This window comes from Rhinoderma darwinii, chromosome 4 (genome assembly GCF_050947455.1).
Source record: "Rhinoderma darwinii isolate aRhiDar2 chromosome 4, aRhiDar2.hap1, whole genome shotgun sequence".
In the NCBI taxonomy this organism is placed as follows: domain Eukaryota; kingdom Metazoa; phylum Chordata; class Amphibia; order Anura; family Rhinodermatidae; genus Rhinoderma; species Rhinoderma darwinii.
This window is the reverse complement of record NC_134690.1, coordinates 41103830-41130104: the sequence shown is the minus strand read 5'-3', so window position 1 is coordinate 41130104 and position 26275 is coordinate 41103830. Positions and strand designations below refer to the sequence as shown.

General features: G+C 43.8%; 1 protein-coding gene across 1 annotated transcript; it reads left to right on the top strand.

Moving 5' to 3' along the window:
* The first annotated feature begins 889 nt into the window (after positions 1-889).
* Positions 890-25822, top strand: LOC142759155 (b(0,+)-type amino acid transporter 1-like). The gene is made up of 7 exons (XM_075861056.1): positions 890-963; positions 1295-2079; positions 3127-3260; positions 6149-6278; positions 19939-20063; positions 22247-22334; positions 25004-25822. The coding sequence occupies exons 2-7, from the start codon at positions 1345-1347 to the stop codon at positions 25232-25234; spliced, it is 1443 nt and encodes a 480-aa protein (XP_075717171.1). The 5' UTR covers positions 890-963; positions 1295-1344; the 3' UTR covers positions 25235-25822.
* The last annotated feature ends 453 nt before the right edge of the window (positions 25823-26275 follow it).

Here is a 26275-nt window from a genome sequence, read left to right as displayed (position 1 = left end):
ATAGAAACTAGACGGCAATAGAAAATAATTCCCTTAGGGCATGTTCACTAGACGCTCAAAAAAAACGATGTGTAAACGTGTCAAGTACACCAGTGATTCTTGTGTGTGCTTTTTGCACTTTTTTTGCCGCAGAGTTAGGACTCGCATTGACTATGGGAACATTTGGCGCATCTTACGTGCTAAAGAATTGATTTGACGCTTTATAATAAAGCGCGTTGTATGTACTGACGCTTTCCTATTGATGTAAATGGGAAGCTTAATCAAGCGTTTTTGACATGTTTTTCGGCGCGTAAAATGCGCCAAAAACCACGTCAATTACATGCCGTGTGAACCTGTCATCTGAAAAGTCATTCACAGGGTCTTCCCTCTTGACTTTCTTCATTCTTAACCTTTTGGTGTGTCCTAGAGCTGCTGCCAACTACCTAAAAAAAAATAATAAAAAAAAATAAAAATAAGTAACTTACTACAACATTTTTTTTTAAATTCCCGACACATTTCCTTTAATGGTACTGTACTTGGTGCGTTTTTTTATGCATTTTTAGGTGCGTTTTTTACATTTTGATGCAAAAACAGCTGCTTTTGCTCTCCCTATAATCTGGCCCTGACATAATGGGTCTGCAATGTGAGGGTAACTCCAGTGAAGAAAGTTAAAACTTCACAGATGTAAATGTGGGGAAAGAAATTTATGACTCCAATTGTAAAACCCAGATCACCCATGCAAATTCAATGTATTCTTGTACTGGGCATCGCATGGCACACGTAATCCTGAGCCTAAAACAAAGCCGTATCTGTTACTCATAAGACAAATGTTTACACATACTACAACCCGCGGTTTTAGACAGCCAGCTGAGAACTTGGCATCATGACTAAGGTCCAAAGTACCTGCCTCTGACCCATACAGGAAGTGGCGAGGCTGCCCGCTCATGGAACCATAAGAAAACATAACGGTGGCAATCCTTACAGGTGGGTTATAAGTGCCACATAAAATCTGATGCTGTTCAGCTGACGGGTAGCTGCAGGTCTCAGCATAGCATGCCCATCTGTACTGGCATCAGCTGCAAAACCTGAAGTACCTGCTACCTGTGATAAGAACATCAATTGAGCTGAATGCTATAGATCATGGTAACATCCATATGTCCCCTATCCCCATCCTTAACCATAGTATATGATTTGTCGGTTGTTTGTTAATAGATCATTAACTACAATGATATAAACTTGCTATTTTCTTTGTACGTGTCACTTTAATAATTAACTTTGGTGTTAATTGCCAATGGTCTGCTGTCAATAAATGCAGCCGTAATCTCCTCTCTTTCGGGAGAATCTGATCAGAGGACAACTTACAAAATGAAGATAAGTGAGACTTCCTCACTGTCCGGGGATGGAAAAATGGACACTGGGAAGATCCATCTGAAACGGGAGCTTGGCCTGATAAGTGCGGTGTCAATGATAGCTGGCACCATGATCGGCTCTGGGATCTTCATGTCTCCACAATGGGTCCTGTACCACATGGGGAGCCCTGGGGCTAGTCTCTTAATATGGGCTGCTTGTGGCCTCCTGGCTATGCTAGGGGCTCTATCCTATGCTGAACTTGGAACTGTCATAAAGGAATCTGGAGGAGACTACATATATATTTTAAGGAATGTTGGCTCCTTACCTGCCTTCCTCCTGGCGTACACCTCGGTCATTGTGGTGAGGCCGGCCGGCATAGCTGGGGTCTCTCTAAGTTTTGCAGAATATGTTGTGGCTGCTTTCTTTCCAGACTGTCCTTCTCCACAAGTGGTCATAAAGTGCACAGCAGCTGCCTGCATCCTAGTCCTGGGAATTATCAATTGCCTAAATGTCAGACTTTCCATGTCCATCATGAACTTCTTCACAGCAGCTAAGCTGGTGGTCCTATTGATAATAATTGTGGGGGGCGCAGTTCTTTTGGTCAAGGGGAACACACATGTTTTACAGAACGCCTTTGAAAATACAGCCACTGGTTTTGGTCCTGTTGGTGTGGCCTTTTATCAAGGACTCTGGTCGTATGATGGATGGAATAATCTGAATTACATTACAGAAGAACTGAAGAACCCTGAGGTTAGTAAGTGATCCTAAAAGGGTTTGTCCATCTAAACAACCCGAGGACCTGTCACCTCTCCTGACTTGTTTGTATTCCCCATGAAATAACAATTCTGTAGTACCTTTTCTGATACTTTGTGTTGTGGCGTTCCTCTTTTATTCCTTCTAGAAATTTATGAATAAACGGACAACTGGGTGTTACCATTCCCTTTGTCAAGGGTGTGTGTCACAGTCTCACTCTGTCAACAATGATTGGACAGTGTCAGTATTTGGAAACTGGTAACACCCAGCTGTCAATTTATTCATAAGTTTCTAGGAAGAATAACAGAGGAATTGCACAATGTAGAGTTCTAAGAAAAAATTCTCAAAAATTGCTATTTCATGAGGAATATAATTATATAATTATAATTATTTGCTAAAACAGACATATCAGGAGAGGTGACATATCTTTTTTTTAAATGAGGACCCACTGATGCTCAGCCCATTGCCATGGGTCCAGCAGTCAAAACCCCCAACAATCAGCTGCCATTGCCGGGGATAGAGCTCTAGGCATAGACATCAATTATTTAACTCCGTTTATGGTCTATAGGGAGAACTTTTAAACTTTTTATGCCAGTTTTCTGACGTAAAAAAGTTGTAAAAGGCCCTGAAAGTTGCAATTTGGATAGCTGACAAATGATAATTATGAGAAAACCACTTTAAGAACTTGTATATGGTTTTATTATTCAATTGGAGCTGTGTGATGGTGTATTATGTGTGATTTATTGTGAGCCCTCTGCAGAGAGGAATGATTCTGTACGAACCCCATGACAAGCTGTATAAATCCATCTTCAGTGAGCTCCCCCTAGTGGTGGCTGCAGGCAGCCAGAATTTTATCATTTTATTCTATGTGAAAGGAAGCAAAAGATTTGAGAAAATTGTATAAAAAAAACCTGAGATCAGATCCCTATAAATGTGTTATCATAAGAATCAGCACAGAAGGTTTGACCTAAAAACAAAGTTGGCGTTACACTCATTTAGTATAAGTGGTTTCCACTTTTTAAACTGGTTTTGTATATGTTTCAGGTGAACCTGCCTCGAGCTGTGATGATTGCAATCCCACTTGTCACAACTATTTACCTTCTGGTTAATGTCAGCTATTTTGCAGCAATGACTCCACAGGAACTACTTACATCAGATGCTGTCGCCATTAGTTGGGGGTCAGTCTATAAACTTTTACTTACTGTTTTCAGGTTGGTTATTATTTGCCTAATGAAAAAAAAAATTATATTTCCTTTCAGTGACTCATTTAACAGAATACAATACTGGCACTTCTTGCCTCTCTTCCTGTCAAATGAATCTCATCTACATAAAAATGTATATAACACATACAGTATATGGCATAATGTACCCACTACTGTAAATTATAAGAATAGTAGAACTCCCCAAAGCCCAAGACTGCAGGGTGCATTAGTAGTGGGTGTATAATGATGTTCTGCAGCAGCCGAGACAAAGAACTGTATTATAAATACTGCAGCTACACTACACGTCTGTCAATCAGTGGCTGACACAAGAGAATGAACTTCCTACACAAGCGATCTGTGATAGACTACTTCTGCAGGAAGATAAGCGACTCCTCTGTATAATCATCAGGTTGTGATGTCAGCACGTGATGTTCATACAAGTATTATTTACAGACATGTCAATGAAAAATTTCCCTCGATGTGTTTAACATATACAGTATATATACACATGTATACAGTCTTATCAGATTACACCGTGCCCATATCAATATATATGTTGTGGGTCTTAATAAAGTTCTCCATCTAAATGTAGTTTTCCAATAACCAGATGAATATGGAAGAGAAAAGTCAAGTCTCTTTGTCTTTTCTCTGCCATCAGTGCAATGTCTATGCAGCCACCACCAGGGCAGAACACATCATAAGTCAATGGGTCCGTCAGGTGCCAGTGGTATCCGTTGCATGACGAATCCGGTACTGCATCCTGGTTTCCATTCTAAAGGAGAAACCAGGACACAAATATGAATAGAGCTCCCCTAGCAATTAGTCTGTCTCAAATAGTTAATCTCAAAACTGATAAACATATGTCCCTCAGGACAAATAAATTAATGGCTAGGCGATCCCTGAGTAAGGTATAACACCTCCGTAGTAACTTTAATAGAAACTCCAATTATGATTTGCATACAAAATAGAAAGAAGGGAGTTATGCACTAGATGTGGTATGAAAAATGGAAAAATAATTTTTTTTTATTAAATACACAGAAACAGAATGATATAAAATATACAAGAGAACCAAAAACAATTAACTGTATAAGGGCCATACAAAACGAGAAGACATCATTATTACGTAATTATTAGCCATATATAAAAATACATAGCAGGTAAAAAAAGAGAGTGTGATGTAGATAGTCTAATACAATGGATATAAAATACTATATACGGGACACAGATGGCAGGTCAATATATGAATGATAGTACAAACACATAAATATACAAACGTGGATAGTATAAATGGGCAGGACAGTAGTGTCTATGTATATACACAGTAGAAGGCAGGTAAGGAGTGGTATTTGCCAAGCATGAGTGTCCAGCAAACACATAAGAGGTCAATATAGCCCAGGATTTGTATTAAACATTGCAAAAAATAACGGAAACTGCAAAAAAAAACAAAAACCTGCTGTCTCTCAAAATGTCAAAATTTGCCAATTCCCATAAGGTAACAAGAGCCAAGTGCCTTACCCATTATTATGGAGTGATCAGTGTGCCCAGGAAGCGCCAGCAGAGAAAAGGAATAGCAGCTCATCAATAGTCTAACCATCATCATTCTCATCTCAGCTGGTGTTAGTAATCAAATTTCCTAAGAACCTCTATAGAGCTTGTGCCATCTGTACAGATATACATACTGCTGTATATATCAAAGGTACCCAGTTTGTTTCCAGCATAGTATTCCATATAATTATTACAGCAAGGGCAAAGATACCATAGAGGCTGTTATGTGGCACCGAGAGATGGGCCCAGCTTTGGTTGGCTTCATCCCTAATTTTAATGGGTGATGAGACTCCATATGTCCAAGAATGTTAGAACGCAAGTGTGAGAAATTAACCCATGATCCTGGAAAGGTGTTTTGTTGTCCCAGGTAGCTAGGGGTGTGGTGGTGATAAGACGGGAGCCCCAAGTTAATATTTGCTATTATTGCCCTATACCTCTTTTACCAAAATCTGTATTCCTATAGGGGGCCCTAGAAATAACCTTTGTTACCTTGTAGGAAAAGTATTTGCCAATTAGCGATAAGAAGCTTTTGACCCCCCCAACTATGGGTACATGTATTAGTACGTTTATTTAAAGGGGTTGGCCCAGAATTGACAATTATCACCTATCCAGAGGATAGGTGATAATTGTCTGATCACTTGGGGCCCCACCGCTGGGACCCCCCACCAATTTCGAGAACAGGAGTCTCGAGCCCTTCGTTCCTCCTTACTGCACCCCTGCTTACTGCAGTGAAGAGGAGCTTGAATGAAGTGGCGGGGGAGCATTCATTGGACAAATCCATCCAATGTCTATTGGACGGATGGAAACAGCTGAGCGCCATACTGGGCTGTTTCCCTCAGTCCCATAGACTTTGAACGGAGAGGAGGGTGCATGCTCGACCACCGCTTCCATCAAAGTCTTCCTCTCGGAGGTCAAGCAGTCAGGAGGAACCGGGGGTTCAAGACTCCCATTCTTGCAATTGTTGGGCATTCCAGCAGTGGGGCTCCAATCGATCAGGCAATTACCACCTATCCTGTGGGTAGGTGATAATTATCACTTCTGGTACAACCCAACCCAGAATAACAAGTTGTTATCTGGAGATGTGAAACTTTGGATCAGAATTCTTAGTGTTTGGGGTTTTGTATAATTTATTTTTGGGATATATTTATATCTAGTAATTCCTAGACATTCTTTTATTCTGCTTTAAATCTGGACATCACTGCAATATAAAAGTAGACACTGTCTGACCTTACATCTGATTTCACCTATTTTGCATTATTTATCAGACAGTAGTCAGGGCTCGACTTATTTCTTACCATCTAATGATCTACTTACTGCAGATTGAAGGTGCTGGGGACGTGGACGTGGATCATCACTTTGGGTGTTGCACTTTCTACTTTCGGATCTGCAAATGGAACCTTCTTCAGTGGAGGACGAGTGTGCTATGTGGCTGCCAGAGAAGGACACCTGGTAATCACCCAAATCATATGTTTTCTCCTTTCTTTGCTTGTGTTCCTGCCCGTTCTTCATCGAAGGCTGTATCGGTCACTGGTATCAAAGTGAAAGTCCTAGCTAAAATTAATAACTCATATAATGGATCCACTTGGGTCAATTAATATAACCTGGTTCTTTTCAAGGTATATGTCCCCCAAATACTTGTTTTGTAGGGTTTTTATGTTATTAAGGTACAAAACAACTGCTGCTATTTCTGTAGGTGGCCGCAGTAGTTGTCAAAACCACACCCCCTTAGTCAATGCTTTGCGGTTATTGTCTGTAGCTACAGAGCACTGACATCTATAATGAGCTGTGCACCTGCGTAGTCATCACATAAGACAGATTTTTCTCCACTAGAAACATTGAAGGTTTTTTTATGTGAATGTTACTGAGTGAATCAGGGCTCATAGACGTCAGCTATACAATTGTCCAATGGGACATCTATCATTTTGAATTTCGGAATAGGGGGCGCTTGTCCCACCCCTGTTCATTCTGGTACACTGCGTGCCAGCCACAGAATGCCGAGCACAATACAGGACAATCCTTTCCTGTATTGTGTGTTTATTCTATTGAAACTCAGCAGTGGAATGAATAAATAGTTTTTTGGTAAACAGTTAAAAGGGTCAGGGTACACCAGGGGCCCGAAGCAGCAGCGCAAAACAGAACCAATGATAATCCGGCCCTGCATACAACACGGATCCATAATATGTAGGGACTTAGAAGACGTTAGATAATGGTACAGTCGTACTGGAGTCTGTTCCAGATCCTGGGGTTGAGATCTGTTGTGTCATTCCATGACAACATAACCTTTGTGCACATAATAAAAGTATCCATCAGACCCTGGATAGATGGTTACTACCCAGTCGACATCAATTTTTAGGTATCCTGACCTGGTCAAACATGTCAGATCGCATGGGTTCCTCATAAGTTCCAGGAAAACATTCTACACCTCATTACAGAACCACAAGCAGCTTGGAAAGTTCACACAACATCGCATGGTTCCATGACATCATGCTGCTTTCTCCGAATTCTCACTCTACTAAAAATAATGCAGAAGGACCAAGATTCATCATACCAAACCTCAATGGTCCAGTCACACAATTGAGATTTATCAATAGTGTTGTAGGCTGGCTGAATTTACTAGTTGGAAAATATGCCACATTTATCAAAATGTTGCACGTGGCATCATATATTTGGCACAACCTACAAACATGTTAAACACTATGACAAATCCAAAGTTTTACAAACATCCTGTTACACTTTAAGTGACACACGTTGTACACAAAAGAGACGCTGGCCATACATTGGACGTAAACTTCACAAACGTCCGTCAAGCGCAAGACACATGTCCGACAAGCACAGGACACAAATCAGGCAAGCACCGCACATACATGGAAAACACGCTGCACACACAAAAGACACACACCGCATGCACATAGGGCTACCACACGGCTAGTAAACCTCCGTCTCAGGCCGCTATCGACACCAAAAAGCTGGTGCTGATAAAAGTTTAACAATAATTATAATTGCTGATGAAAAACTTTAAGCAACTGCAGTAAATGTTATGAAATAAGAAAGAGATTACTCACCTTTTGAATGCCCCTGCCGCACTGGAACGTCGACGCTAGAGCGGCAGTGTAATTGAAAAGGTGAGTAATCTTTTTTTTTTTTTTTTTTGGGTCGATAGCATTTTTTTTCTAGTCTGGTCTGAGGTCCGATCAGTGGCCTGGAGTCACAGGGGGCACAGTGTGGGGCATTATCTACAGGGGGCACTGTGTGTCACTTTCTACAGGGCACAATGTGTGGCACTAATATTTGTATAAGGCACAGCCCATGGCTCAATACTTAGAGGGCACAGCGTGTGGTACTATTTTAATAGAGCACTGTGTGTCACTTTCTATAGGAGACAGTGGCGTAACTACCGCTATAGCAGCCGTAGTGGCTGCTACGGGGCCCGCGGCATGAGGTGGCCCGTGTCGCCCGCCGGCAGGGGCCCCCACCATGGCCGGAGGCTCCGCTAGCAGCCGCTATGGCTGCTACAGCGCGACGCCATTGAACACTACGGCAGAGCAGGGAGGTATCTCCCCGCTCTGCCATTAAACAAAAGACATGTATCCCCTCTCCACAGGACAGAGGATACATGTGTGATCGCTGGCATTGATAGGGAGAACGGGGGACTGAAAGTCCCCTGAAGTTCTCCATCACAAACCTCGGACTTCCGGGATCTGTGTCGGCAGCTTCGTAGAAATGAATGGAGCGCCGGTCGCGCTTGTGCGCATGCGTGACCAGCGCTCCTTTCATTTTTAGTGAGCTGCCCAGACGCCGGAAGTCAGAGGTTAGTCTTGGAGAACTTCGGGGGACTTTCGGTCCCCCGTTCTCCTTATCAGTGCCAGTGATCACACATGTATCCCCTATCCTGTGGAGAGGGGATACATGTCTTTTGTAGGACACGCTGTAGGTCGCATTTTTATGGGAGGGGAGGGCGCTGTATGGCGTTCTCTACAGGGGGGGGCTGTATGGCGTTCCCTACAGGGGGGGGTGTATGGCATTGCCTACAGGGGGGCTGTATGGCGTTCCCTACAGGGGGGGCGCTGTATGGCGTTCCCTACAGGGGGGGGGGCGCTGTATGGCGTTCCCTACAGGGGGGGCGCTGTATGGCGTTCCCTACAGGGGGGGCTGTATGGCATTACCTACAGGGGGGGGCTGTATGGCATTACCTACAGGGGGGGGCTGTATGGCATTACCTACAGGGGGGGCTGTATGGCGTTGCCTACAGGGGGGGGCTGTATGGCGTTCTCTAAAGGGGGGGGCTGTATGGCGTTAGCGCCATACAGCCCCATCTGTAGATAACGCCATACAGCCCCCTCCTGTAGGCAATGCCATACAGCCCCCCCCCTGTAGAGAACGCCATACAGCCCCCTCTGTAGGGAACGCCATACAGCCCCCTCTGTAGATAACGCCATACAGCCCCCTCTGTAGATAATGCCATACAGCCCCCCTGTAGAGAACGCCATACAGCCCCCCCTGTAGGGAACGCCATACAGCCCCCCCCCTGTAGGGAACGCCATACAGCCCCCCCCTGTAGGGAACGCCATACAGCCCCCCCAGTAGGGAACGCCATACAGCCGCCCCTGTAGGGAACACCATACAGCCGCCCCTGTAGGGAACACCATACAGCCGCCCCTGTAGGGAGCACCATACAGCCCCCCCTGTAGGGAACGCCATACAGCCCCCCCTGTAGAGAACGCCATACAGACCCCCCACTGTAGAGAACGCCATACAGACCCCCCCTGTAGATAACGCCATACAGCCCCCTTTGTAGATAACGCCATACAGCCCCCGTAGATAGCGCCATACAGCCCCCTTTGTTGAGAACGCCATACAGCCTCCTTTGCTGATAACGCCATACAGCCCCCTTTGTAGATAGCGCCATACAGAACCCCCTGTAGATAACGCCATACAGCCCCCTCTGTAGGTATCTACAAAGGGGGCTGTATGGCGTTATCTACAGGGGGATGTATGGCGCTATTTACAAAGGGGGCTGTATGGCGCTATCTACAGAGGGGGCTGTATGGCGCTATCTACAGAGGGGGCTGTATGGCGTTATCTACAGGGGGGGCTGTATGGCGTTATCTACAGGGGGGCTGTATGGCGTTATCTACAGGGGGATGTATGGCGCTATCTACAGGGGGATGTATGGCGCTATCTACAGGGGATGTATGGCGCTATCTACAGGGGGATGTATGGCGCTATCTACAGGGGATGTATGGCGCTATCTACAGGGGGATGTATGGCGTTATCTACAGGGGGGGTTGTATGGCGTTATCTACAGGGGGGGCTGTAAAAAAAGGCACTATCTACAAGGGGGAGGGTTGTGTGACACCCAGGGAAGTTTTCTATGGGGCCCAGTCTTTCCTAGTTACGCCCCTGATAGGGGATACTGTGTTTGGCGCTACTATTTGTATAAGGCACAGCCCATGGCACTATACTTAGGGGTCACAGCGTGTGGTACTGTCACGAAGGGTCTGTGGACCCACTGGGCCGTACCGCCTTGGCGGTAAGGCAGCTGGCCAACAGGGAGCAGGTGAATGTCTATAGTTCTATAGGTACCTGTGGCAGCTCACACAGCAGCGGTGTAGGCTCGGCTGGGACTAGGTAGCAGGCGGACGCCAGGCGAGGTGAAGCAGGTCAGACGTGGATGTAGCGCAGCACGACTTTGGCACAGCTCAGTGCTAGACAGGAATGTATGGATAGCAATGAACAGGAACTGTAAACAGGTATAGGGACAGGGACTGGAACAGGAAACACTAGGATGCGATCGCATAGACAAACTATAGGGAACACAACAACGCTCAAGCATAGAACTAGGGGGCTAGACCCCTCTAATAGTCCAGGGTACTCACGGGTCAAAGTTCATTCACGGGGTCCGGTGCGCGCGCGCTCGTGCCCGCTCTTAAAGGGGCAGCGAGCGCACAGGACCTACGGGATCCGGCTGTGGTGAGTGGACGCGAGCGCTGGCGTCTCCTGAGGAGGAGGCTGGGGCCAGCGCTTGCCGACTCGTGGCTGCAGCTGTCAGGGGGAGGTTGGAGCTGACAGCCCGCAGCCACGGACATTACAGGTACTATTTATATAGAGCACTGTGTGTGACACAATTGTCTAATGTGTATGGCCACTGCTGCAATACATTACTTCCCACAATAAGAAAGCTCCCCTTTCCTCTGGGTTCTTCGCAGCTGCACATGGTGATATGCCCACCCTTGTTTTGTTTAGTAAATCTCCCTCAATACAGTATTTTAATTCACTGATATAGCCCACCTATGCCTAGGACCGATGTACTGTGCATACTAATGTGACATTTACCTGCATTAATCTTCCTCCCACTTTGTACTTTGGTTTGGCTGACCCACAGTACAAAAAAGTACTACATATGTTTTGTGGGGTTCACCTCCATCTCCTCTTAGGCTGGTTTCACACGCGTGTAATATGGCCACATCTTCAAGTCTGTATTACGGCTTCAGCACCTGGAACTCAATCCCTCTTCTAAACCAAACCTCCAGATCACCATGGAACTCTTAAGTTCGTCTCAGTAAAACCGCAGGGGGTCCGGGTGTTGCGTCTATAATACAAATACTAAAATAAAAATTGACTGTATAAGTATGTAGCATGTAACTTTGCTAAAGCGCTTCTGACATATATTTATGCTGCCCTGTCTGAGAGCAAAAGAAAGAAGAGACAGATGCGCCGATTTCAGCGGTCCGTCACTTATATACTGATACGCCACAGTTTCCAAGAATTTTGATATTATACTTGCAATGTGCCGGGCGCGATGCAGCTGATGAGTCCAATGATATTCAAATATTTATGCTCCCCCCGCCTTCCCCTTTCCTCCGACACATTTCTCCCTATTACTGAGCGTAGAGAGAAATGCGTCAGGCTGCATGGCAGGGAGAGGCGGAGGCGGGGGGAGCATAAATATATGAATAACATCGGCTGCATCGCAGGTATAACTACTGAATACTCCGAAACGACAGAGTATTACTACCTAAGTGATAGACCACTGAAATCAACGTGTCTGTCACTTCTTTCTGCTGCACTCAGACAGGGCAGCATAAATAAATGACAGATCCACATTAAGCTTACAGTTAGGTACAGAATTATTTGGACAGTGATACAAGTTTTGGCATTTTAGCTGTTTACTAAAACATATTGAATATACAGTTATATAATCAATATGGGCTTAAAGTGCAGACTCTCAGCTTTAGGGCTTATTTAGACGTCCGTGATCGACGTCCGTGCAAAGCGCGTGATTTTCACGCGCCTCGCACAGACCTATGTTAGTCTATGGGGCTGTGCAGACTATCCGTAAGTTTCACGCAGCGTTTGTCCGCTGCGTAAAACTCACGACATGTCCGATATTTGTGCGTTGTTCGCGCATCACGCACCCTTTGAAGTCAATGGGTGCGTGAAAATCACGCGCATCACACGGAAGCACTTCTGTGTGACGCACATGATTCGAGCAACAGCAGTCAAAAGTATGAACATGCTTTTCTGTTTACAAACATACAAACAGAGTGTCATAATGATGGCGGCTGCGCGAAAATCACGCAGCCACGCATCATACGAGGGTGACACACGGAGCTGTTAAGTACATTTTGTGCGCGCAAAACGCACACGCTCGTGTAAATCCGGCCTTAATTTGAGAGTATTCACATCCTAATTTGAGGAAGGGTTTAGGAATTACAGCTCTTTAATATGTAGCTGACTTTTTTTCAAGGCACCAAAGGTAATTGGACAATTATCTCAAAAGCTATTTAATGGGCTGCATGGGCTATTCCCTCATTAATCCATCATCAATTAAGCAGGTAAAGGGTCTGGAGTTGATTCCAGGTGCGGCATTTGCATTTGGAAGCTGTTGCTGTGAACCCACAACATGAGGTGAAAGGAGCTCTCAATGCAAGAGAAACAGAACATCGTTAGGCTGAAGAAATCCATCAGAGACAGAGAGCACAAATGTTAGGAGTGGCCAAATCAACAGTTAGTTACATTCTTGAAATAAAAGAGCGCACTGGTGATCTCGTGAACTCCAAAAGGCCTGGACGTCCACGGAAGACAACAGGGGTGGACGATCGCAGAATCCTTTCCATGGTGAAGAAAAACCCCTTCACAACATTTACCCAAGTGAAGAACACTCTCCTGGAAGTAGGTGTATCAGTATCTAAGTCTACCATAAAGAGAAGACTTCATGAGAGCCAATACAGAGGGTTCACCACAAGGTGAAAACCATTAATCAGCCTCAAAAATAGAAAAGCCAGATTAGACTTTGCCAAACAAGATCTAAAGAAGCCGCCCAGTTCTGGAACAGCATGAAACTAAGATCAACCTGTACCAGAATGATGAGAGGAAGAAAGTATGGACTAGGCTTGGAACAGCTCATGATCCAAAACACACCACATCCTCTGTAAAACATGGTGGGGGCAGTGTGATGGCATGGGCATGCCTGGCTGCCAAAGGCACTGGGTCACTAGTGATTATTGATGATGTGACTGAAGACAGAAGCAGCCGGATGAATTCTGAAGTGTTCAGGGATTTACACTACCGTTCAAAAGTTTAGGGTCACTTAGAAATTTCCTTATTTTTGCAAGAAAAGCACAGTTTCTTTCAATGGAGATAACATTAAATTAATCAGAAATACACTCTATACATTGTTAATGTGCTAAATGACTATTCTAGCTGCAAACGTCTGGTTTTTAATGCAATATCTACATAGGTGTATAGAGGCCCATTTCCAGCAACCATCACTCCAGTGTTCTAATGGTACATTGTGTTTGCTAACTGTGTTAGAAGGCTAATGGATGATTAGAAAACACTTGAAAACCCTTGTGCAATTATGTTAGCACCGCTGTAAACAGTTTTGCTGTTTAGAGGAGCTGTAAAACTGACCTTCCTTTGAGCTAGTTGAGAATCTGGAGCATTACATTTGTGGGTTCGATTAAACTTTCAAAATGGCTAGAAAAAGAGAGCTTTCATGTGAAACTCGACAGTCTATTCTTGTTCTTAGAAATGAAGGCTATTCCATGCGAGAAATTGGCAAGAAACTGAAGATTTCCTACAACGGTGTGTACTACTCCCTTCAGAGGACAGCACACACAGGCTCTAACCAGAGTAGAAAGAGAAGTGGGAGGCCCCGCTGCACAACTGAGCAACAAGACAAGTACATTAGAGTCTCTAGTTTGAGAAATAGACGCCTCACAAGTCCTCAAATGGCAGCTTCATTAAATAGTACCCGCAAAACACCAGCGTCAACGTCTACAGTGAAGAGGCGACTCCGGGATGCTGGCCTTCAGGGCAGAGTGGCAAAGAAAAAGCCATATCTGAGACTGGCTAATAAAAGGAAAAGATTAATATGGGCAAAAGCACACAGACATTGGACAGAGGAAGATTGGAAAAAAGTGTTATGGACAGACGAATCGAAGTTTGAGGTGTTTGGATCACACAGAAGAACATTTGTGAGACGCAGAACAACTGAAAAGATGCTGGAAGAGTGCCTGACGCCATCTGTCAAGCATGGTGGAGGTAATGTGATGGTCTGGGGTTGCTTTGGTGCTGGTAAAATGGGAGATTTGTACAAGGTAAAAGGGATTTTGAATAAGGAAGGCTATCACTCCATTTTGCAACGCCATGCCATACCCTGTGGACAGCACTTGATTGGAGCCAATTTCATCCTACAACAGGACAATAACCCAAAGCACACCTCCAAATTATGCAAGAACTATTTAGGGAAGAAGCAGGCAGCTGGTATTCTATCTGTAGTGGAGTGGCCAGCGTAGTCACCAGATCTCAACCCCATAGAGCTGTTGTGGGAGCAGCTTTACCGTATGGTACGCAAGAAGTGCCCATCAAGCCAATCCAACTTGTGGGAGGGGCTTCTGGAAGCATGGGGTGAAATTTCTCCCGATTACCTCAGCAAATTAACAGCTAGAATGCCAAAGGTCTGCAATGCTGTAATTGCTGCAAATGGAGCATTCTTTGACGAAAGCAAAGTGTGAAGGAGAAAATTATTATTTGAAATAAAAATCATTATTTCTAACCTTGTCAATGTCTTGACTATATTTTCTAGTCATTTTGCAACTCATTTGATAAATATAAGTGTGAGTTTTCATGGAAAACACAAAATTGTCTGGGTGACCCCAAACTTTTGAACGGTAGTGTACTTTCTGCTCAGATTCAACCAAATGCAGCAAGGTTGATTGGACGTCGCTTCACAGGACAGATGGACAATGACCAAAAACAAACTGAGAAAGCAACCCAGGAGTTTATAAGGCAAAGAAGCTGAATATTCTGCAATGGCCAAGTCAATCACCAGATCTCAACCCGATCGAACATTTCACTTGTTTAAGACAAAACTTAAAGAGAACCTTTCCCCTCCCCAAACATGTGCAGCTGAGTGCAGCATGTTATAGGAAAGGCTTCACAAACCCTATGTCACGTAAAATTATTTTCCTAACTCCCTCCGTTATTCACATATCGGTGCTGATATGTAGTTAGTTAGAAACGCCCCACTGACTGTTCAGGGGCTTATTTACATATCGGGCGCCAAATATAACGGCACCGATATGTAAATAACGGAGGGAGTTAGAATTTTTTTTTTACATGAGACAGGGTTTGTGAAGCCTTTCCTATATCATGCTGCACTCAGCTTCACATGTTTGGGGAGGTGAAAGGTTCTCTTTAACCCCTTAATGACCAGCCTATTTTAGACCATAATGACCAGGCTATTTTTTTACGTTTTTCCATCGTTGCATTCCAAGAGCTATAACTTTTTTATTTTTGCGTCGACATAGCTGTATAAGGTCTTGTTTTTTGCGGGACAAGTTGTATTTTTTTAATAGCACCATTTTGAGGTACATATTATTTATTGATGAACTTTTATTAACTTTTTTGGGGGGGGGGGATAGAAAAAAATCTGAAATTTCGCCACACTTTTTTGCGTCCTAAATCTACGCCGTTTACCATGGGATATAAATAACACAATAACTTTATTCAGCGGGTTGTTACGATTGCAACGATACCAAATGTGTATAGATTTTGTATGTTTTACTACTTTTAGGCTGGGTTCACACAACCTATTTTCAGGCGTAAACGAGGCGTATTATGCCTCGTTTTACGCCTGAAAATAGGGCTACAATACGTCGGCAAACATCTGCCCATTCATTTGAATGGGTTTGCCGACGTATTGTGCAGACGACCTGTAATTTACGCGTCGTCGTTTGACAGCTGTCAAACGACGACGCGTAAATGGACTGCCTCGGCAAAGAAGTGCAGGGCACTTCTTTGCCACGTAATTTGAGCTGTTCTTCATTGAACTCAATGAAGCACAGCTCAAGATTTACGAGCGTCTCAGACGGCTCGCAAAATGCGAGGAGAAGCATTTACGTGTGAAACGAGGCAGCTGTTAACAGTCTGTCTTTTCCCACGTAAATGCCTCTCATCGTGTGAACATACCCTTGCACAGTAAAAACGCATTTTTTTTCAAAATTATTTGTTTTTGTGTCTCCATATTTGAAGAGCCGTAGCGTTTTTATTTTTTCGCCAATGCGGGTGTATGAGGGCTTTTTTTTTGCGGGAAAACTTGTAGTTTTTATTGGTACCATTTTGGAGTAGATGCGACTTTTCGATCACTTTTTAATCACATTTTTTTAAAGTCAGGATTCACAGAAAACAGCAATTTTTCAGTCGTTTTTTATTTATTTTTTTACGGCTTTCACCATGCAGGTTAAGTAATGTAATAGATTTATAGTCGGGATCATTACGGACGCGGCAATACCAAATATGTGTAACTTTTTAACTTTATTTTGGTTTTTTAATAGTAAAGTAATTTGTAAGGGGAAAAAGTGGGTTTTTCATTTTCTTTTCACATTTTTTTTTCATTAACTTTATTAAACTTTTTTACTAGTCCCACTAGGGGACATCACTATGCAATCCTCCGATCGCTATTATAATACACTGCAATACTTTTGTATTGCAGTGTATTACTGCCTGTCCATTTAAAACGGACAGGCATCTGCTAGGCCATGCCTGCGGCATGATCTAGCAGGCATTCATTACAGGCAGACCTGGGGTCCTTTATTAGGCCCCTGGCTGCCATCGGAGACACTGACACTCGGCGATCTTATCGCCGGGTGTCAGTGGGATGTGAGGGAGCTCCCTCCCACTCTCCAAAACCACTCAGATGCGGTGCTCGCTATTGAGCACCGCATCTGAGGGGTTAAACGGGTGAGATCGATACTAATATCGATCTCACCCGGCAGAGCAGGGACGCCCCCAGCCCTCAGCTGCCTCTGGCAGCTGAGAGCAGGGAGATTTGACAGCTCCCTGCTCTGTTTACTTATTCCGATGCCGCAACGTAAAAACTCTATGGCATCGGAATAAGGCCCGTTAGTGACCGACGTAAAGAGACTATGGGCCGGTCACTAACGGGTTAAGGGCACGTCCACACGTGGCAGAGTTTTTCCGCTGCAAATATTGGTGCAGATTTGGGGCAATTGCGCAATGAATCTGCACCAACATTTGCATATTTGACAGGTAATTCAGACGTTGCAGAAAAGACAGCGGACTTGCCACATATTTCAGTTTTTGCATTGCAAAGGCTGAAATCCGCAGTGAAATTCCGCTTCTTCTCCGCAACAGACAGTGCATGCTGCGGAGAGAAAATTCTGCACCGCAGCCTATGGTCCGCAGCGGAGTTTTACGCAATGTCTGAACTAACTTGCCTCAAAATGTATTGAAACAAATGTAAAAAACAGCCGCTGGAGAATTCCACTGCGGACTGTCCACTGCGGAATTCCTCAGCAATTCCGCCACGTCTGGCCGTGCCCTAAGGCAGAAAGACCGACAAACAAGCAACAACTGAAAACAGCTGCAATAAAGGCCGGCAAAGCATCACAAAAGTGGAAACCCGGCGTTTGGTGATGTCCATGAGTTCCAGACTTCAGGCAGTCATTGCCTGCAAAGGTTTCTCTACAAAGTATTAAAAAAAATATATATTTTATTTATGGTAATGTTAATTTGTCCAATTACTTTTGAGCCCCTGAAATGAGGCGGCTGTGTAGAAAAATGGCATAGGTGCATAGATAAAGGAATCTACATAGGAGAAACAATGCAAAAATTACAATCCAGAATGAATCTTCACAGACATACAATAAAACAGGAGGTGGATACACCCGTGGAAAAACACTTCTCTGGACCAGATCACAGATTTGGCAATTTAACAACAACAGAGAGAGAAAAATTTGGGAATTCAAGATGATGATAAAATTCCAGTCATTGACACAAGGCCTCAATCGAACACCTGGATTTATGAGCCACTACATGGACACACTGTAACGTCTATGGCCGAGGGCCGTCGTTCAGACTTACCCTCTGACGGCCCTGGGCATGGACATCTGTGTTCTCGGTGGCATCTCCCTCCAGGGAGATGCCGGCACTCACTTCCGGGTTCTGGGACTTTTTCCCGCAGGGCGCGCGCCTGCGTGTGCACGGCCTTAAAGGGCCAGTACGCGTCCAGCTGTCATTTAATCAGTAATTAGCCCAGAATGCTGCTGGACTATAAAAGGGGCTCTGCCCACTTGATCCTTGCCTGAGTGTTGTTGCATACCTAAAGTTTGTCTTGCAAATGGTCTCCGAGTGTTTTCCATTTCCCAGTGTTACCCGTTCCTGCTGCCTGTACCCTGTATCCCGTGCTATTGTATCTACTGTGCCATCTACAGTGAAAGTCAAGTCGTGTCTTCTGCTGCTTCTACTGTGCCATCTACAGTGAAAGTCAAGTTGTGTCTTCCGCTGCATCTACTGTGTCGTCTACAGTGAAAGTCAAGTTGTGTCACCGCTACTGTCTACATTGCCTCAGGAACCCTTTCTGGACTATAGACGTTGCTTTGTACCTTGTTGGCCAGCTGCTATCCCGCTACGCGGTACAGCCCAGTGGGTCCACACCCCTCGTCGTGACACACACGTCACATCCCCCATCAGTCTGACTCCAGATCCCTAATCTCCTAAGTCATCACCCCTATAACCTCAGTTTTATTGCCCTGGATTATCTTAATGATTTTTCATCTCATGTACTAATTGTCTTTGTGTAACATCTTAAATGTTGTTCATTTTTCTAAGTCATTCATTTGTAAACTTGCCTGACGAAGGGGCCTCTGTGCTCTGAAAGCCGCATATAGAACTTTTATAGTTAGCCAGTAAACTATACTTATGTCTTTTTTGACACAGAAGTGTCACGTAGGGTTTGTGGACCCACTGGGCCGTACCGCCTTGGCGGTATGGCAGCTGGCCAACAGGGCGCAGTTCAGAGTCTATAGTTTATATAGGGTACCTGTGGCAGCTCAGACAGTAGCAAGGCAGGCTTGGCAGGAACGAGGCAGCAGGTAGACGTCAGGCGTGGAGAAGCAGGACAGGCGTGGTATACAGCACAGCACGGCTACAGGTAAGCACAGCACTAGATCAGGATACAGGAACAGGGAACACTGGGAACAGGAAACACTAGGGGACCATTTGCAAGACACACTTGGAATACAACAACAAAGCTCAGGCATGGGAGGAAGGGGCTGAGACCTTCTTATAGCCCAGGGTGCTCTGAAGCAGTTAGCTCAATCACCAACATGCGTGCGCTCTGGCTTCTTAAGTCTGGACTGAGCTCGTGAGCCCCCCCTGGTGGTCACTGTGGAGCAGGACGGCCGTATGTGTAGACATCTCTTGAGAGAAGGGCGTCGACTGGATGGAAGGAGTTCGTGGTCAGCGACCACGGACGTTACAAGAAGTATTTAACATTGCATAGAAAAATGGTTGCAATTCCTAAACTTTTCACAAGATATTTTTGTTCAACCCCTTGAATTAAACCTGAAAGTCTACACTTCAATTGCATCTCAGTTGTTTCATTTCAAATCCAATGTAGTGGCATACAGAGCCCAAATCATGAAGATTGTGTCACTGTCCAAATAACTCTGGACCCAACTGTATATCAGGCTAAAATTCCGTTTAAGAACACAGAAACCCTAATCTCTATTCTCATTAAAGAAATGTAGTTGAATTTTTTTTATATTTTATATAAAAAAATATATATTGTTTTTCTTTACAGCCAGATGCTCTCTCAATGGCCCACGTGAAACGCTTAACCCCATCTCCTGCCCTCATCTTCACATCGGCCATATCATTAATAATGATCATTCCTGGAGATTTCAGTAGTATTGTAAACTTCTTCAGGTAAGTTTATGTTTTTATTATATATACAGATGTAGCAGAGCGGAATTTTGACAGAAACTCCAGCAGACGCACACAATCATTCCCCCCACTCTCTAAAAAAAAGCTCTTATTATAATAGGGTTCCTCTATTTTTCCCATTCCACCTCTAACTTGCTTCTTAGAAGAAAATAATGCTGTCCACCATCTTAATAGATCACTGTTTGCAGGAAGTAACTGTGGTAACTACATGTCCCATGATGCCTTGCCCAACCCTCATATAGGGGGTTCCGATCACATCCAGCAGAATCTATAGTTATAGAGATCCTTACAAGTTGTGAACAGGATGCTGTTGAGTCCCAGATGCAGGACTAAGGGTTTTTTCACACCGCGTTGGTCGTCGTTTGATGTATACGCTGGAAAAAGTTCCTGATGTATTGTTTAAACGTCGGCTGTGACGGTTGCCATGTTATTCATTTAACAGATTTGTCATTACTCCCTTTTGATGAGGTATCCGTATAAGGGATACCATTACAACCTATGGGTGACTGATGGCATCCATTTAATGGACACGTATACGTTAAACAGATACCTGTGACGGCTGCCATACAGTGGTATCTGTCACCCAGAAACTACCATGTAAAAAAAAGTATACGTTTAACATCTAACTTTTTTTTTACTGGATGTCTCTAAATAGAACAGCCTAGTCTACTAGGCTATTCTATTAAGCAAAAAAAAAAAAGACACACCCGACGGAGACCACTCAACAGGCACAAATGACACTCTTTTGGCCTTCGTTGATATAGTGGGAACCTATAGGTATGTTTGACTTATGCGCTGAGAGATTTCTCAACGCATACGTCAAATGTACAAGGTAAGCGCATTGTGAAAGGGGCCTAAGGCACAGGAGAGGCTGCAGACTGTGCCTGTGCAGTAGCATGCATGTCACAGGCAGTGTGTAGATTCCAGCCTACTGCAGGGAGGGACAGAGAGATTGGTTCTCCATAGCCGTACATCATCTACTAGAAATAGAAAGCAACCTGGAGGATATTCCATGACAGCAACAGAATACACAGATAATTTGCTCGTCACCCCGTGCATTCCTGCATAGTTGCTATTCAACGGCTCAGGTACAATCTGCCTGATATTTTATTACGTAGAAACCTACAAGAGACCGCAGTGACATCAGACCTCCTGCTTAAAGAGGCTCTGTCACCAGATTTTCAAACCCCTATCTCGTATTGCAGCAGATCGGCGCTGCAATGTAGATTACAGTAACGTTTGTTTTTTTCAAAAACGAGCATTTTTGGCCAAGTTATGACCATTTTTATATTTATGCAAATGAGCCTTTCTTAAGTACAACTGGGCGTGTTTAAAGTTAAGTCCAAGTGGGCGTGTATTGTGTGTGTACATCTGGGCGTTTTTACTTCTTTTACTAGCTGGGCGTTGTGAATGGGAGTGTATGATGCTGACGAATCAGCATCATCCACTTCTCTTCGTTAACACCCAGCTTCCAGCACCAGGCGACAGAGGCTACATCGACTCACCTACAAACGCCGATGCTGCTGCAGAATCAACTGTAGCCTCTGTCGACTGGTGCCGATGTGTCCTCGCTCGTCCGACACGATGCAGGACCTGGGGCAGGAAGTGACGTCACAGCGTGATCTCTCGAGAACACGCTGTGTGTCTGTGCACTGCCAGAAGCTGGGTGTTAACGAAGAGAAGTGGATGATGCTGATTCGTCAGCATCATACACTTCCATTCACAACGCCCAGCTAGTAAAACAAGTAAAAACGCCCAGATGTACACACACAATACACGCCCAGTTGGACTTAACTTTAAACACGCCCATTTGTACTTAAGAAAGGCTCATTTGCATAAATATAAAAATGCTTATAACTTGGCCAAAAATGCTCGTTTTTGAAAAAAACAAAAACGTTACTGTAATCTACATTGCAGCGCCGATCTGCTGCAATAGGAGATAGGAGTTTGAAAATCTGGTGACAGAGCCTCTTTAATGATGAGAATGCACATTGGCTATTAAATGTTTCTCATGTGACTGTTTGACTAAACGTAAATGAAGTTCACCTGCAGTCCCATGTAAGACACAGATAGCATATTGATACCTCAGCACAGATACATTCTTTGCTTCTCTAGTGACACATTCACATTATTTATAACTCTTATGATGTCTTGTTTGCTTTTAGTTTCACGGCCTGGATGTTTTACGGCATTACAATTTCTGGCCTTATATATTTGAAGATTAAAAAGCCGGATATCCACAGACCGTATAAGGCAAGTAAAACAATATTTCCACTTATTTTATACATTTCTAGGGGCCGGGTAAACTTAATGCCAGTAGTCCAGTACACTTCCCAGCATCCCGAGCTATCCCGATTTGCAACCAGCCATAAAGAAAGTAGCAGCATCTGAGAATATAGCACTATAGTGGATCTTTATTCAAATAATAGATGCCACTTACTTGTAGAATTGGTCTGAAAAAGCTCAAGACCTCGTGCACTTGGCCGTCTTACAGATCTGTGTTATGCGGGTCCATAACACAGCGCCGATAGCCTGCTAGGTGCCCACACTGTACTTAATAGTTCCTCTGATTTTACACCTCAGCACATGGTGGTTTTTCTCACTGATTCTATGAGAATTTGTAAGAAAAAAAATCATGGCATACGTTATCATATACAGTATTACATTGGCATATTAGTATTATTCTGGCTAATAGATGAGGGTCTTGAATGGGGGACCACTCTGTATTAACTGAGAAGTCCCTAATAGGGTATAGAAAAATAGTACTATTCCTCTGGGGTGCCTCAACATTGGTCTCTGATGTACCCAGAAGCCTAGCCTAAACCCATTCAGAACCGGGGGGTGTTTTGGGCCCTGATGCCCATACCAGAATTTCGCCATTTAGAACGCTGGATTCTAAAGGTGATTTTTTTTCTTTTTTTAGATTATTGACTTTTTAGGACACATAAGGTTTTCTTATTATTTGAAATTGGTGATATTATCATTTAATTTTGTAGGTCTTATTTAGGAAAAAAATTGTCAGAAAAGGGAAAAAAAATTAATTGTTTCCTAATATATTCATGTTCTGTTTTAAGATAGTATGTTCAACCAATAATATTTACCCCAAAAATTAATACTCTAGTTCTCCCGTGCATAGTGAGGCCATATATGTGTGCGTTGTGTATGATGTTGCTGTAGTGCCGAGAACAAAGACACTGCTTTACCGTCATATGTGTCTCATCCACGTACAATTTTTCTTAATAAAGGCGCAAAAGCAGATAGGTAGAACTGGCAAGAATTGGTGGCTGGGGTAATAATTATATATTTGGGGTAACATACATCCTACGTAACAGCATGTTGTATGCGCTTTTTCTGCAGGGGTGCTTTTTTTTTTTTTTAGTTTTTCATTGTTTTTAGTATATTTGAATTTTTACTGTATTTATTAACAGTTGTCTTTATTGACAGACCAAAGGCTGTTAGTTACTGCCAGACATATACACCCTTATGCAGATGGAACCTGGCAATCGCTGTGTGCCTGCAGCATGGAGGTATTCAGGTCTGACAGCAACTAAGTCTCTAGTTCTGGTGCCATCATCGGGACCTAATAGGTTCAGGTCCGATGACGGCACACAGACCGCAGATCAGTGTCAGACCTTGACATTGTTGCGCTGCTGGAACCCGGCGATCATGTCGTTCAAGCAGCATAAGGGTGTACAGGTCTGACAGAACTTTACAGCCTCTGGTCTGGGTGCCGCTATCAGGACATGAACCAAGAAGGTCTTGATAACGGCACCCGGACTAGAGATGCCCATTTGCACACGATCGAGTGCCACTCGGGCCGTTTTTCACGGCATCCGAGTGGCACCTGATAGTTTTGACAGACCCATTCACTTTAGTGGGTGAATCGGGTCAGTTTTCACGATCCATGGAAAGATAGAACTTGTCCTATCTTTCCATGGATGACGGACAGGACTCGGGCGGCACACACGGTCGTGTGCATGAGGCATTAAGTTGTAGCCAGACCTGAACACTCGATGCAGCATAAATTGTCATGAAGTGGTCAGTAGGGGTTAAACTGTTGCAGCCCAATGCAAAAATATGTAATTAGGCCAATGAGGCTTTGTACACATTGCGTTAGAGCCTACAGGTGGTGTATCCATAGGCCCTCATTCACTCATTCATCCCAAAGCTGGTATAGGTCTTTAGCCTTTTATTTTTTTTTTGCTATACAGTATAGCATAGTAGACACTATTCTATACAAAAGGATACAGTAAAAAAAAAAAGCGTATGCCGCATGGTATCAGTTTTGTTTTTTACTATTGGAGCCTTTGAGCAACGTTTGCCTATACAGTGGCATATGTATCAGCCTTGCATCAGAGGTATACAGCAGGAAATCCTTCCGATGTATACCGCTGATGACAGGCAGTAACACTATGTGAACAGAGCCTAACTGTCACATTCAGTTATATTACTGTTTTGTTATATGGCAGAAGGATCATTGGACTCCATCAGACCACAGACTGCACTCCTCTAAAGCTATGCCATTAGTGATAAACGTAACTATTACAAGCATTATAGAGGACACTCCAAGACCACCAAAGATGAATGAAAGCAGGAGTCTATGGTCGCCCTTAGATCCTGTCAGTAAACACACAACAGACTGCTATATAGGCCGCTGGTCATCATGGAAACTGAAGGAATTGGAGTTCCCCGTGGCTGTCCTGCTCTATACAATGGTTTCTTTTTCTCAATGTGAGAATGACCCAGGTCATTCTCACTCTGCAGCACTGTGCCCTCTGAGTGGCTGAGTTGGTTAGACTTACTTACACTTTCAATGTATTCATAAACAATAAGTACTCTGCTATAATATTGGATTTTGGCTCCATTGTCTTGTCCCAGATTTTAGTCATTTTCCTAACCATTATTCTCTTCTTATCTTCTAGGTTCCAATCATCATTCCAGTGATAGTGCTCATTGCCTCCGTATACCTGGTGTTGTCCCCAGTTATCGGCAGCCCCCAGCTGGAATATCTCTATGTTGTCCTCTTTATCCTCAGTGGAATTATCCTTTATTTTCCTGTCGTCCGCTATAAATGGTCTCCAGGGTGGTTCCAATCTGTCACTCTCCATCTTCAGCTCCTTCTTCAAGTTGCACCAACTGATAAAAACAACTGAGATTTATCTTTTATACGGAAAGCAGGAGGGCTTCGCATAAGGGCAATGGAGCTTCAAACCATATAAATATATTTGGCACAGTTTCTGGGTGGAGGGCTGTGGACCTCCCTTATTCTCTGGACCATTGGGTGGTGCCTGATTGCCCTAAACAGTCAGTCTGCCCCTGCGTGGTTCTCAAACATTGCACTATGGATGCTGTCAAAATTTGGGTCTTGAGAACTAAAGCTGAGATGGATCATTAGTTTATTAGTTTTCATTGCCCCGTTTGTGTGGATGGCTGTAAGCACTCCCAAGAACCAAAATTTTACTGCATTCATATTACAAAGTTTAAGCCCTACAACTTCTCAGATTATTAACCTCTAGTTGACCAAAGTGGAAGACCCCTTTAAGTGCACCCATTGACTGTATACAGGTGGTGTGGACTGGTGGACCTCATGGGGACATGGCCTTTGGCATCACTCTTCTACGAGCGACACATTTTACAGAGAATATTTATGTATTTTGTACCTTTTTATTTAGTTGTGAACAAAATGTTGTACCAGTAACCTACACAGTTGAAATGAAGTACATTACATTTTCATAATTTGATTATTTTTGTATTCTTGTAATTATTTCTCTTTACAATGAGAAAAATAACATTCAACCCTGGAACCCGACATAAAAAAACGTATACCTCACGGTCTACTTTTATCATTGGAACGTATTGGTGACTGTATGCCACTGCATGGCATCGTCACAGGCATATGTTTAACGTAGACGTCATTTCAATAGCTTTTCATGACATATATGTTAAATGGGTACCGTTATTGTCTATGGACAATGGATATGTTAAACAGATGCCTAATAGTGGCGTCCATCACATATAGACTTTAAGGGTCTTTGTTTAACGGACGTCATTAATAGAGATGAGCAAACTGATTCGGCTCAAATCCAAAACTTTTAGGCTTCATGGCACGCAAATCGTCAAAATGGTGGGCGCCAGTTGCATTTTACAGACAATAGCAAAAAAAGAGGGGAGAAGAGCGGATTAAAAAAAAAATA

What these genes read in the sequence shown, in the direction of transcription:
- LOC142759155 (XM_075861056.1), top strand. Translation starts at nt 1,345, where the DNA reads ATGAAGATAAGTGAGACTTCCTCACTGTCCGGGGATGGAAAAATGGAC. An exon ending in CTGCCAGAGAAGGACACCTG is followed by an intron (nt 6,279 to 19,938) that starts GTAATCACCCAA and finishes TTTTCTTTACAG; the next exon opens with CCAGATGCTCTCTCAATGGC. An exon ending in ATATCCACAGACCGTATAAG is followed by an intron (nt 22,335 to 25,003) that starts GCAAGTAAAACA and finishes CTTATCTTCTAG; the next exon opens with GTTCCAATCATCATTCCAGT.